The following is a 12,823-nucleotide window of genomic DNA, read 5'->3' on the forward strand; positions in this document are numbered from 1 at the left end:
GATGTCTATCTATACAAATAGTTTATTGTTATAATAAACAATAAGTTTATTGTTGGGTGGGGGGAAATATTGTGATTTATTTCTTTTTTTCTTTTTTTTCTTTTTTTTTTCTGTTGAGCAGGTCGGCTGAAAAATCCATTTGTGAAGGTGGAAGACAGAAGCTGGTAAGTGCTATTTCTGGATGGGAGGGGTTGCTGTCTTACTCTCTAATATGCTCAACAAACTGAATCATTTGAAAATACATGATAGTCTTTCTGGACGACTGATTGGATTACTGCTCCTTGGACTTGTTGACTTCAGATAAGAGACTATGGCAGTATAATCAACCTCCAGGAGAACCCAAAGTCTTTGATTGGAAGCGCATGTTTATTCACTGAACTCGTGATAATGCATCACAGACTGTATTTACATTACAAAATTTGGTCAACATAAGTTACATCCTCTTACCTCCACCAACTTTTTATATCGCTCGGGTGTGCATACCTGGCTGTTTGTGTCAGCACTCGCATCCACAAGTGGTTGCATCAGTAGTAAATGCAGTTTACCCAGGACAGGTTATCCCATTGTCCTGTGCCACCATCCAGGTCAGTGCCTTGTGGGACATTTTCACTGCGTAGTTGGATACAAGCAATTTGCCCAGGGATTTCTGGGAACTAAGGGGTCAAGATCCCCCAGTGCAACTTTTTCCATCCCATAATTTTTGCATCATTTTTTAAATTCCCAAAATCCTGCCTGTCCTTTTCCATCTCTACCATCTCTCTGGTAGAAGCCTGGACCCTGCACAGCTCAGCACAATTCTAATAACCATTGCTAATTAGAGGATCCACAATTCTTTTGTATTTGTGGAACTTCAATGAATATTACCATAACTGGTGGTATTGTGAGGAAGAGGAAATGTTCAAGGATGATGAATGGGTAATGATGGACACAGAATAAAAATGTCAGGTTGTTTCTGGCATTCATGGAGCAACTCCACCTGGTAGATGGTGCTTCTGGGCCTGAGAAACGAGTGTTGGGGATCATATCATAATGCAGATTTGGGATAATGAGCAGTAACTGCAGAACTTTCAAATTCAGTAGGCTGTGTTCCTGGATCTGTGTGCTGAGCTTGCCCCAGCCATCCAGTGCAGACATACCAGAATGAGAGTTGCACTGACAGTGGAAAAGCAAGTGGCAGTTTCACTCTGGAAGTTTGCAACATCAGATTTCTATCGATCAGTGGCCGGTCAGTTCAGAGTTAGTAAATCCAGTGGGGTCCATTGTCATCCAAGAGTGCAAGGCCAATAAGTATATCTCACTGCACAGGACTGGGACTCTTGTCAACGTGCAGGAAGTAGTAGGTGGATTTGAAGCAATGGAGTTCCTGAACTAAGGTGCTGCCATAGATGTCACCTTTTTCTGATATCCCTTTTCTGGCAGTACCCTACCTTGCCAATGAATACATAAACTAAAAGAGGTACTTTTCCATGATTATGCCAGCCCTGGTGGAGTGGATTATCTGGAACGCTTCAATGATATCGGTGTGGGCTGGACAGGGAAAGTATATGGCGCGCATATCTTAACCATGCAGGACTTTTCCAACAGCTGCAGGATGATTTTGAATGTGCTTTTGGTAATTTAAAAGATTGCTGGCATAGTTTACTGACTAGGATGGATCTCAGTGAGGCAAACATTTCTATTGTTGCTGCATGTTGTATATCACATAATATTGGTGAGATGATTGAGAAAGGCAATTGGCTGGGGGGAGTTGGTGAGGTGGACCAGCTGGCTGCTGAATTTGAACAGACAGATACAAGTACTGTTAGAAGAGCCATCTGTGGGGCTATGCAGTTGAGGGAGGCCTTAAAAAAATGTTTTAAGTCAGCCGTAGTAGTGTTGTGTGATGCTTTTGTGAGCTACTGAACTTAAACATGGACTGATTATTGGTTCCTGAAAAGTAATTTTGCAATATGGCATTTATGCTTGTTGCAAACTAATAGATATACACTTAAGTTTAAAATATATATATATATATTTTTTATGCAAATAAACAGGAAACAAAGTTAAAGTGCAAATAAGCATTTTAGCTCTACTGAATCAGGTTGATCATCACCTTTGTCTAGCTTGTCCTTGTCCATCCCTCCATGAACGCAAGTTGACGCCACACCATTCTATTTTGTTGCGAGCACATTCTTTCCATTTCTGGCCAAAGAATTTTGTCCAGCGTATTTTTGTTCTGCCCAGCAGTTGCTTGTGGTCTCCGAGGATCCAGTCACTGATGTGCGCTGTTTACCTATTGTCGTGCCTGCAGACTACATGACCCACCCATCTTCACTTTGCATCACACATTGCCTGCACTACATCAGTCACTTCTGTACACCTTCTAATCGCCTCATTCGATATATGATCACGGAGCAATATCTTACCCATTCACCTTTCCATGGCTCTCTGGGGGACCTCTAGTTTTTCTTTCTCCACTTTTGTCATTGACCAGCTTTCTGTTCCATATATAATTGTTGGCAGAACAGTGGAGTTGAACAGTTCTTGCTTTTCTTCATGGGCAGTTCATCATCCATTAGAGACGTCTTTATTTTGTTGAAGCTTGCCCACCCTGCCTTTCGCCTCCTACTGCATTCCCCTTCGAATGAGTTGTCTCTGCTCATTTGCTGACCCAGGTAAATATATTTGTCAATCTCCTCGATTTCTTTCCCATTTACAGTGATGATTCCTTCTGCACAATGCTCATTCCGCATCCACTTCATCTTTGACATGTTCACTTCCAACCTGATATCATGTGAAAGTGTTTGCAGTTACTGCAAGTTGTTCTCCAGTTCTGCTGTGTCCTTTCCAGTATTATGCAGTCGTCAGCGAAGAGAAGATGTGTTAACTGTTCTCCATCACTTCTGTTTCCTTCTTCCCAGGTCAATTTCTTGAACAGCGACTCCGGTACTGCTGCAAACAGCTTCGGTGAGATTGTGTCACTTTGTTCGACTCCTCTGTGAATAGTAATGATGCAGGGTACATTGAATAATGTTATCTCTGTCGAGCAATTGCGATTAATTTCTTTTACCAGGTCAGTGTACCTCGGATCGATTCCAGTTTCATTGAGCGCATTGAGTACAGCGTTAATCTCCACCGAGTCGAATGTCTTTTTGTAGCCGACATATGCAATACACAATGGTATGTTGTATTCCTTGCATTTTTCGATGAGCTGCCGAACTGAGTGGATGTGATCAATTGTCGAATATCCTGAGCGGAAACCAGCTTGTTCTCTGCTTTCGTGCATTTCAAGATCTTTCTTAATCCAATTGAGTATGATGCGGGTGAAGACTTTATACACTTGTGAGAGGAGTATGATCGGATGGTAGTTGATCAGTTCTTCTGGATCGCCTTTCTTCATCAATAGCATTGTTTTCGATTTCTTCCATACATCTGGAACACGCCTGCTATTGATGTGGATGGTGAACCATTGTGACAATGCTTTGAAGAGAGTATCTTCCCCTGCTTTCAGATATTCTGGCCAAATATTGTCCACTCCCGGACTCTTCCCTCTCCTTATGTTACGAACTGTGTATTCAGTTTCTTCCCACCTAATGTCGGGAACTTCTTCTGTAACCTGCTGCCTTGACGGTGTACGCTGGACATTGACCTGCGAGGAGTAGAGATCATTGTAGAATTTTGTACATATTTCATTCATCTTGCTCCTTTCCGATGTCCTTTCACCATTTTCATCTTTCAGCACTGCCAGCATTATCTGTTTCAGCCTAACATCCCTTTCTACCTTCTTCAGACTTTCGTTCTTTTTGTCCGCCTATCTCAATTTCTTCTTTCTAAAGTCTTTGTAGTCTTCTTTGATCTTCACACGAATTTCTTTGCACAGTGTTCTGTATTCTTGTCCATTTTTCCTTCTAATTTCATGCACGCCCTTCTCGCCATCAGATTTACAGTTTCCTCACTGGTCCTCTGCTTGCATCCCAGCATTTTCAGTGCTTTTGCCTTCTTAGCTGCTGCGATTATCTGCAAGATAAACTCTTCGTAGTCCTCATCAATGTCCTTGTTGACCTTTATACTCGAGGTCCATTTCACTTACTTCCTGTGCAAATGTCTCTTCATTGAAGTGCCATTTTTGCTTCGGTTTCTGGCTTCTCTTCACTCAGTCTTCGTAAGCATTGTCAACACATAGTTTTGAGCGCAACGTACGATGTTCTGAGCCTGTGCAAATGATTCATTCTCCTATTGTCACTACATTGTTGAAGATTCTTCTGGTATCCATCATTACATAATCAATCTGATTCAGTGTGATTCCATCCAGGCTTTTCCATGTCCACTACCAAAGCTGTTCTTTTTGAAATATCGTGTTCATTATATGGAGATGGTTTGCCTCTGCAAATGCAACCAGACGTGCTCCGGGATCATTTCTTACACCTTTTACCCAATTTCCCCACATACTTTTCTTTCTCATTCTCTTTTCCACCTACTATTGCATTGAAGTTCCCTTGGATAATTGTGTAGGTGGATCTTTTCTGCATTGCCCCCTCCAGCTCTTTGTAGAAATGTTCCATTTCTTCGTCTTCCACTTGCTGCGTGGGAGCATACACCTGAATAATTTTAATTGTTCTCCTTCGTTTTATCTGAAGTGTGAGAACTGCTATCCGGGGTGATATGATGTCGCAGTTGTTTCTTTCCTGACCATGAATCCAATGCCTACAGTCCTTGCTCTATTGTCTAATGATCTTCCTAGGAATATTTGCTCTCCGCTTTTCCATTGTGCAATGAGGTCTTTGGTTCTTCTTGTTTCATATATCCCGATGACGTTTGCTTTTATTGATCTTGTGACTTCAATGTAAGTATTGATGTACAGATCAGATTATAGCGTTCTTGTGTTGTGACTTGCAACAAATAGTTGGACTATTCTTTTAGTCATTTTCCATTTTTAATCCTGTGCTACCCCGGGTTGTGAGCATTGGTCAGGCTGACACATGAGTCTCTGCTCAGTTTCCTGGTTTATTCTGCTTTGTGTGGCTTGTTTGGCAGGAGAATTTTGCAGCAGTGCATTCGGGGTGCCAGCCCTTGTGCCCTATAGCTGCGGTACCCCCTCAACTTTGGCCAGGTTGCCCCAGAGTAATAGAGGTACAGTCGGACTCCCTACTACCCAGGATGCTAGCTCGACTCCTCCTTGGCTTGGTAAGACTTGCCAGAACATACGCTCCGCCATGCTTCGCTGTCGAACCCCCATGCCAATGCTGAAGTATGGAGGTAGGATTTTGTGGATTCCATCAGGGTGATCATACTTAATAATATGTAAACATGTAGGCTAATTATTTTCTTGGTTTTTAAATACTTATTACAATGTTTTATTCATGTTAAAAACATGTAGCGCACTCTGCTTGGTGGCTGATCCTGTAGTTATCAGATTAGTGTAGGGGCAGTCATAGTTCTCCTGGCATGGAGTGGTAGTAAGGGTTTGTGCGGTGCTGCCACCTGTTATGCTGAGAGGTCATATGACCATGGAGTTTTCCAGTGATTGGAATGGTGGTTGTGTCCAGGTCTTCAGGCATTTAGTTCAGTTATGTTCTGGATCTGCAACATCTGTGTTTGTTGCCTGAGACAAACCAAAATATCCCGGTGCACTTCCTGTTGCAACTTTCAGTCTCTTTGCCTCTCAAGCAGCAGCCACACTTTCCATTCTTGGTTCTTCACACTACTCTTGGTCATTTGGTCCTTCTAGTCATGCTCGCAGTCAGCAGCTGTAGAGAACTGGAGGATCTTGCAGAACATATCCCGCCTTGTTTGCCTGATCCAGGTCAGATATTCAGCCGGCATGGAGGGACCACCTCTCAAGCATACCACGCCAGAGGTTGCTGATTAAAACAGATAGATACATAATTAGATTTACAGATGTAACCAAGGGAAAGAGAAGTCTTAAAACTCTCTTATGTTATTTCCATAAATACCTTTAATAAGAAATGTTAATTATCACTTTACCTTTGGAGTACCTCATTACAGCACTGCTTTGCAGCTCATGCCAGGGTGAATACGGACTAGTGGGAGGGGGAAACTGTTGCATGGAAGTTTTAGACTGGGGTGGGGAATCTTTCTTTCCATCAGGGGCAGTTGACCCACAGGAAAAATCAGTCAGGGGCCACACAAAGCCCCACCGGGAGGGGGCGGTAGAGGCTTGGGGCTTCCCCTAGGCTCCGGGGTGGGGCCAGAAATGAGGGGTGCAGGGGGGAGCTTGGGGTGAGGGCTCCGGCTAGGGTTAGGGGCTCTGGAGTGGGGCAGGGGGTTGGGGTATGGGAGAGGTTTGGGGTGCGGACTCCGGCTGAGCAGCGCCTGTTCCCAGAAGCAGCCGGCTTGTCTAGTGGTCAGGCCTTCGTCAGAGGGGCTAGGTGGCTCTGCACAGTGTGCACTGCCTGCCCCCGCAGCTCTCATTGGCCAGTGGGAGCTGCAGAGCTGGCACTGGGGGGCGGGAGCAGCAAGCGGAACTTCCCTGATCGCCTCTCTGCCGAGGGGCACAGGGACATGCTGCTGGCAAGCCGGTGCTCATGGCTCCAGCCCCATAGGGGAACACCGAGGCTTGGGGCTTCCAGCCCGTGACACAGAGACTTGCCAAAGGCCGAATGAATTGAAGCAGCAGGCCAGATCTGGCCTGTGGGCCATAGTTCCCCATCCCTGGTTTAGATGCTGGGTGCCCTAGGGTCCGAGTACAGGGAAAGTGCAAGTTTGAGTGAATCTTGCCAATGTTTTACAGGCAATGGTGATTTTGGCTGATACCTCATGCTCTAGGGCAAGAGTGGGCAAACTATGGCCCACAGGCCACATCCGGCCCTCGAGCTCCTGCTGGGGAGCGAGGTCTGAGGCTTGACTCGCTCCCGTGCTCCAGCCTGGAAGTGGGGGTAGGGGCTGCTCCACACATGTGTGCCGCAGCTCCCAGAAGTAGCGGCATGTCCCCCCCTCCAGCTCCTATATTTAGGGGAAACCAGGGGGCTTCGTGTGCTGCTCCCGCTCCAAGCGTCGCCCCCGCAGCTCCCGGTGGCTGGGAACTGCGGCCAATGGGAACTGCAGGGGCGGCACCTGCCAACGGGGCAGCGGGCAGACTACAGCCACCTGGCCGCACCTCCGCATAAGAGCTGGAAGTGGGAAATGCTGCTGCGTCCGGGGGCTGCTTGAGGCCGCCCGGAGCCTGCACCCCATAGCCCCTCCCCTGCCCCAGCCTCGATCCCCCTCCCATCCTCCAAACCCCTCGATCCCAGCTTGGAGCACCCTCCTGCACCCCAAACTCCTGCCCCAGCCCGGAGCCCCCTCCCACATCCTGAACTCCTCATTTCTGGCCCCATCCCAGAGCCCACACTCCCAGCCAGAGCCTTCACCCAACCCCCAATTTCATGAGCATTCATAGCCCGCCATACAATTTCTATACCCAGATGTGGCCCTCGGGCCAGAAAGTTTGCCCACCCCTGCTCTAGGGTGACAAAGGCACAGAGGACGCATCTGCTGCTGGTACCTGAGGCCACCTGGGTCTATATGCTGGTAGCTTGTTTGCTGCAATGGTGCCAGCAGAACTCATCACAGAGCGGCTTGTTTCTTCTCCTGCAATAGGAGACATCACCAAGGCCACCAGCCCTATAAATGTTTCAGAGAGGATTGCAGAGCATCTCCATGAAAGTTTCATCAAGATTATTCAAGAGGATAAAGGGGACATTCCTCTTCAGATAAACAAAGTACTCCCTATGAGGAGAATTGTGGACCCCCTGCCTAGCCTAAAAAGCCACCTCTACCTCCTTTCTTCTAACTCTATCTGAGCACAGGATAGTGATGTGGATTATGTAATTTAGACTGCCATATTTTTCTAACATTTTACAAGTAAAGTGAAGAATGAAAAGTTAGTGCTTTTTTCTCTAAACCATTTTCAAATAGGGAGAAAGGTTTCAAATAGGTTGTTGTCCTCCATCACCTTCTGATATGTCTGCCAGAGTTCCTTGGCTTTCACCCAGCATTGCTGCTCATCCCTGTCCTGCCCCAGGTTTAGCATCGCCTGCACTTCATTGACAGAAATAGGTTGATTGTGACTGCATTGTTCCGGGAGGTGGTGGTATTGCGTCAATGGAACGGGGTGTTTACATTGGTGGGAGACAAATTAAGGTGTATATGCATGTAAAACTATGTTGAAACAAGTCAACTTATGTCGCCCTAACTTTGTAGTATAGACCAGACCACAAAGTAGGGATGGCAGCAGAACAGGGAGAAATTAGGTGACTCCAAATATGTGGAGGCCAGTGAGATGTGGTATGAGACCCCTTACATGACAGTACATTACAACTAGCTCAATGGCCTCAGCATGTCAGTGTTTTTTCTGGTTGTTGCAGTAACTAAAAAGGACTCTTGGAAAGTATGTCTTGTTTTTCTTAAAAAACTGAGAGCCCGACACTGATGCTTTTCTATCATAACTATTCTAAATAACAGTTGAAATTGTCAAGAGAGGAGATACGCTCCTTGGAATAGCTCCTCAGCTCTGGCTTTGCACTGCCTCAGGAGCCAGATGTACCCAGAAAGTGATCTTACAGAGGCAGTGAAGGATTTTCTCTCCATCAACATAGGGATTGTGCCAGAGCACATGGCATGCTGCCTGGTCCTTGGCTGGCACAGAAGTCTCATAGGGACTGATGCAGCAGGTATAACTTTAAAGAAGTCCTTAGATTGCTTTAAGTTATGCTGGTAGCTGTTATGGCCCCTAGCCAGCTCTGCACCAGGGAAATTGAAAGGTTACTTGGAACCAACTTTCCTTCCTTTCCTCAGCTATGGCAGATATAAGCTTGGCCCCCATCCTTCATGCAGTTGAAATATTAAAATGTACCAAATTCCAATTTTAAAAGAAAAACTATAACATTTTCCAAATGTGAATACTGTGGACCAGATTGTCTCTGAGAGCTGATTTAGGTTCAAATCCTGAAGCTACAGCGCATGTGGTGAAGACGCTCTATGTCGACAGGAGAGAGCTCTCCTGTTGGCATAAAAAAATCACCTCTGTGAGTGGCATAAGCTATGTGAGCTGGAGAAGCTCTTCCACTCTCACAGCACTGTGCACACGAATGCTTATGTTGGTGTGACTTATGTCGCTCGGGGGGGGGGGGGGGGGGGATATTCACACCCCTGAGCTACATAAGTTTTGCCATCATAGGCTGTAGTGTAAATATAGTCTTAGTCTCAATCAAAAATGTGAGAGTTGGCAAGAAACAAGAAAGCTCAACAAGAAAATGTGAGCTTAGTCAAGTCTGAAAGCATAAATGCAGTTTTGCTGTAATTTTTTTCCCATCTCAATTTGTAATTAGCTTCCATTTTATGCTGGTCCTTGCTAACTCCAGACTCACTGGCCAGTCACACATCTGAAGACTTTTTCTGAGCCATCATAATTTTATAGTGTACATCAGAAGGCTCCCATAGTTGTGGTAGGGATTTAGCACTAGTGAAAGGGGGAGAGAGGTTGACATAAATTAGGCAAATAAACATGGCAGGGATTGGCAAATAGACAAGGCTATAGGTGCAGCATAAGAACCTGAATAGAAGAAGAAAGGAAAAGCACAAATAAGCATGGATTTGCCCTTTAGACTGCTATTTTTGAGGCATTGACCTCACAATATATGTAAAGCACCTAACACACTTCTGGCTGTTTACATAATATACAAATATCTGTTCATAAAGAGAAAGGGAGACCAAGCAGCTGAGCTGGGAATGCTGCAGGTAGCTGGGTGGGGGCAGTGGGTTTCTTCAGACCATTCAGCTTTTATTAGAGATTTGAAAAATTGAGCTAAAGCCAAATACCAGAATTCCTATTTAATGAAGAACTTCACTGCTCACATATTTTAAATATATTTGAATGTACTTGCAGATTAGGCAACCTTTCTAGATCCAATAGCTTCAGGTACAGTGTGCAGCAATAATTCCCTTAAGTTGTTTATGAAAGTTTTTTGCATATGTACACATTCACTGATCTTTCTCCCTCCTTGGAGTTGATTTTTTTTCTAGTTAATAAACTGTAAACTGTGCAAAAGATATAAAATTGATGGGTTTATGTTTGGAAGTGCTATCTGTATTCCTCAGGGACATGAATACACTATTTACCTGAGCAGTTCTTAGCTTTGCAGTCTACTCTAGCAAGCTCCTAGATTGCATGCAGAGGAGGGACAAAAGCCATCAATATGATGTTATGCATAATACAGCTATAGCCACCAGAAGCAAATCTTATGATTTGAAAAAAGCAGCAAGTTGAGGGAAGGAAGAAGGAAAATATTTCATAATCTTGTCTGATAGCTAACTGCTTGATATTCATAGGAGGCAATAATAAATTGCATGTATATGAGCTGCCAGAAAGAAAGAAAAACTATTTTTTTGGTTCTGAATATAAGGGTGTATTTAATTTGCTCTAAATAGATGTTTTATTGTCTGTATTTCAGGTTTGGTTATTCTAATACAACTATTTTCTTGTCTATTACAGCCGTTACAGACCATTTTATCTGCAATTATCCAGCTTTCCTGTTCTCAACTATTCTGCTCCAAAACCTTATAGTCCATTTGATGTAGATAAGAAGAATGCTAGTGGCCAAAAGCAAACTCAGTCTAAACAAAGGTTTGTTGAGGAAAAAATACGGAAATTCCTTCTTCAGTCTCTAAGAAATTGACCCTCTTAGTATTAGTTTTACATGGGGCTCTATACCAATACCAGTGTCTCATTTGTTGAATCTACTGGTAATTTTGTCCGTTTTTCTTTCTCCCTCCTTTATCCTTTCTTTGTCCTTTTTTGGACGTACAAATGCAGGCATCATAAACATATTGCTGTGGGTCAGTGCAGGCTGTGACACTTCTTCTCTTTCCTCCTTTCCACTGCTGATACCTTGCCTCTATCCTCCTCCTGGATGCCCTCCAGTAAGTACAGCAAGAAATGAATTATCTTGGCTCCAGAGCTGTTCACTTTAACTTGCCAGTAAAAAGCTACAAGTTAACTAAATTTATTTAAAACTATCATCCTAAGTCATGGTGCCCAAACTACATGATGGTGAAGAATGCACTTAATTTACATGTAAACTTAATTTTCTCTAAATAAAACAAAATGTTCCATACCCTAATATTTCTTGAATTTGTATCTTCCTTGAGAGGTGAATGGTGACTACTTACTGCATGAGTATACAGGCAATAAGAATATGCAGTTGATCAGCTTTGTTCTTACCCTGCACTTAATTGGTCACGTGCTGTATTTGGCACTCAGGCTGCACTTTGAGCACTGCTATTCAAAGTTATGCTTTCTGGCAAATTACATGGGTGATTTTTATCTAATTAAGTGTCTAATGGGGTGCTTTCTGAAGTATCAGGCTCTGATTCTGACCATGAACTCCTTCCAACCAGTCATTTAGGCCGCTGGAACTGCTTTATGGCATTGACTTCTAAAATTGATGTTACAGCATTCACTGTACTGAATTATAGAGGTGGTGCGCTGAGATGATAACTTCATTCTAAAACTCTTTTCTGTTTTTCATAACTTTCTCACTTTGTCCTTTTGGGTTGAAATTTAAATAATGCACCTATCATTACCTGTTCTAAAATTAAGAGCACAGTCAAAAATCATCTAAATTGACAGTCAGTTATGTTTATTATCTTAATACATAATAGCTTCTGGACTGCCCCAGTCCTTTATACTACTCTCGATGGTACACTGCTAGTGGTTCTCTCTGTTGATGCTGCCATGGTCAATCTCCTGCTTCCTATCTGCTTTGATTGTAATGCCTATGGCTTTGTGAAAAATGAGGGAAATGCAACACAGCAGAAACTTTCAGGGCATTGTAGGGATTTCCGGTAGTGCTCCTGTCACCTAAGTTAGCACTAAGAGTATAGAGGTGAGGTGGTTGGAAGGCACCCTCCTGGACTTAATATTTCTCAAAAAAAAAAAAAGAGAGAGAGAGTGAGTGAGTGTAGTGTGTTTTTTTTATTTGTTTTGTCAGGAATTGGGGTGGGCAAGGAAGGTATCCTCTGGAATTATGCTCTTCTGCTTAATTTTTCCTTAGTCTACACTAGGAACTTATGTCTGTATAACTACGTTGCTCAGAGGTGTGGAAAATCCACACCCCTGAGCAATGTAGTTATACCAACCTAACTCCTGGTGTAGACTGCGCAATGTCTACGGGAGGGCTTCTCCTGTCAACATAGCTACTGTCTGCTGGGGAGGTGGAGTACCTACACCAATGGGAGAAGCTCTCCCCTTGATGTAGGTAACATCTTCACTAAGTGCTACAGCGACGCAGCTGCAGCACTGTAAGTGTAGATAAGCCCTTAATCTATTTATTTGTTCCGTGTCTCATCTGAGTTCCTAACTAATAATTAAATTAGAAATAATGATATCTCTCCCTTCACAGCCTGAAGAAGAAATTGTTTTGTTTGTTTGTAAATCTGAAAGAGAAGAATTTGTTGCAGGAAAGTTGTCAGAAACACTTAGTTCTGAATGCAGTAAGGCCTGTGGTCATTCTTCTTTCTTCAAATATTGAGTTCCACAGTCTTGGTCCTGGTCATATGAAAGTTCTGTTTACCATGCTCACAAACTTTCCCCAGTTGTTTGACAATTCCATGGTTCCAGTAGAACAGATATAGGGTAAAAAGATAATGATTTTAGAGAAAATACCTCTAGTAGCTAGATCAAGTCCTGTGGAATTTGAACATCAGGAAGAGAATTGAATTGCACTCTGTATTCAGCGGAGAACCAATGCAGAAAGTAGAGTTCTAAAGTTGTATACTCAAGGCAACCTGTTGTGCGGAAGCAGAAGTATTGCTATGTTTTGTACCAGTAGGAGCTTTTTCAGGT

At 43.7% G+C, this 12,823-nt stretch overlaps 1 protein-coding gene across 29 annotated transcripts in view; it reads left to right on the forward strand.

The window, feature by feature from the left end:
* DBF4 (DBF4-CDC7 kinase regulatory subunit) overlaps nucleotides 1-12,823 on the forward strand; it is a 40,815-nt gene that overhangs the window by 24,266 nt on the left and 3,726 nt on the right. For 18 of the 29 annotated variants that reach the window (XM_042861164.2, XM_042861167.2, XM_065586960.1 and 15 more), the window contains 2 exons: nucleotides 122-164; nucleotides 10,472-10,603. In XM_042861164.2, the coding sequence (XP_042717098.2) occupies nucleotides 122-164; nucleotides 10,472-10,603 (175 nt within the window). Of the gene's footprint in view, nucleotides 1-121; nucleotides 165-2,900; nucleotides 2,947-3,052; nucleotides 3,435-10,471; nucleotides 10,604-10,792; nucleotides 10,900-12,823 lie in introns of those variants that run through there. The other 11 variants (XM_065586968.1, XM_065586967.1, XM_065586965.1 and 8 more) reach the window with 5 other exon arrangements.

This window comes from Chrysemys picta, chromosome 2, assembly GCF_011386835.1.
Source record: "Chrysemys picta bellii isolate R12L10 chromosome 2, ASM1138683v2, whole genome shotgun sequence".
NCBI lineage: Eukaryota > Metazoa > Chordata > Testudines > Emydidae > Chrysemys > Chrysemys picta.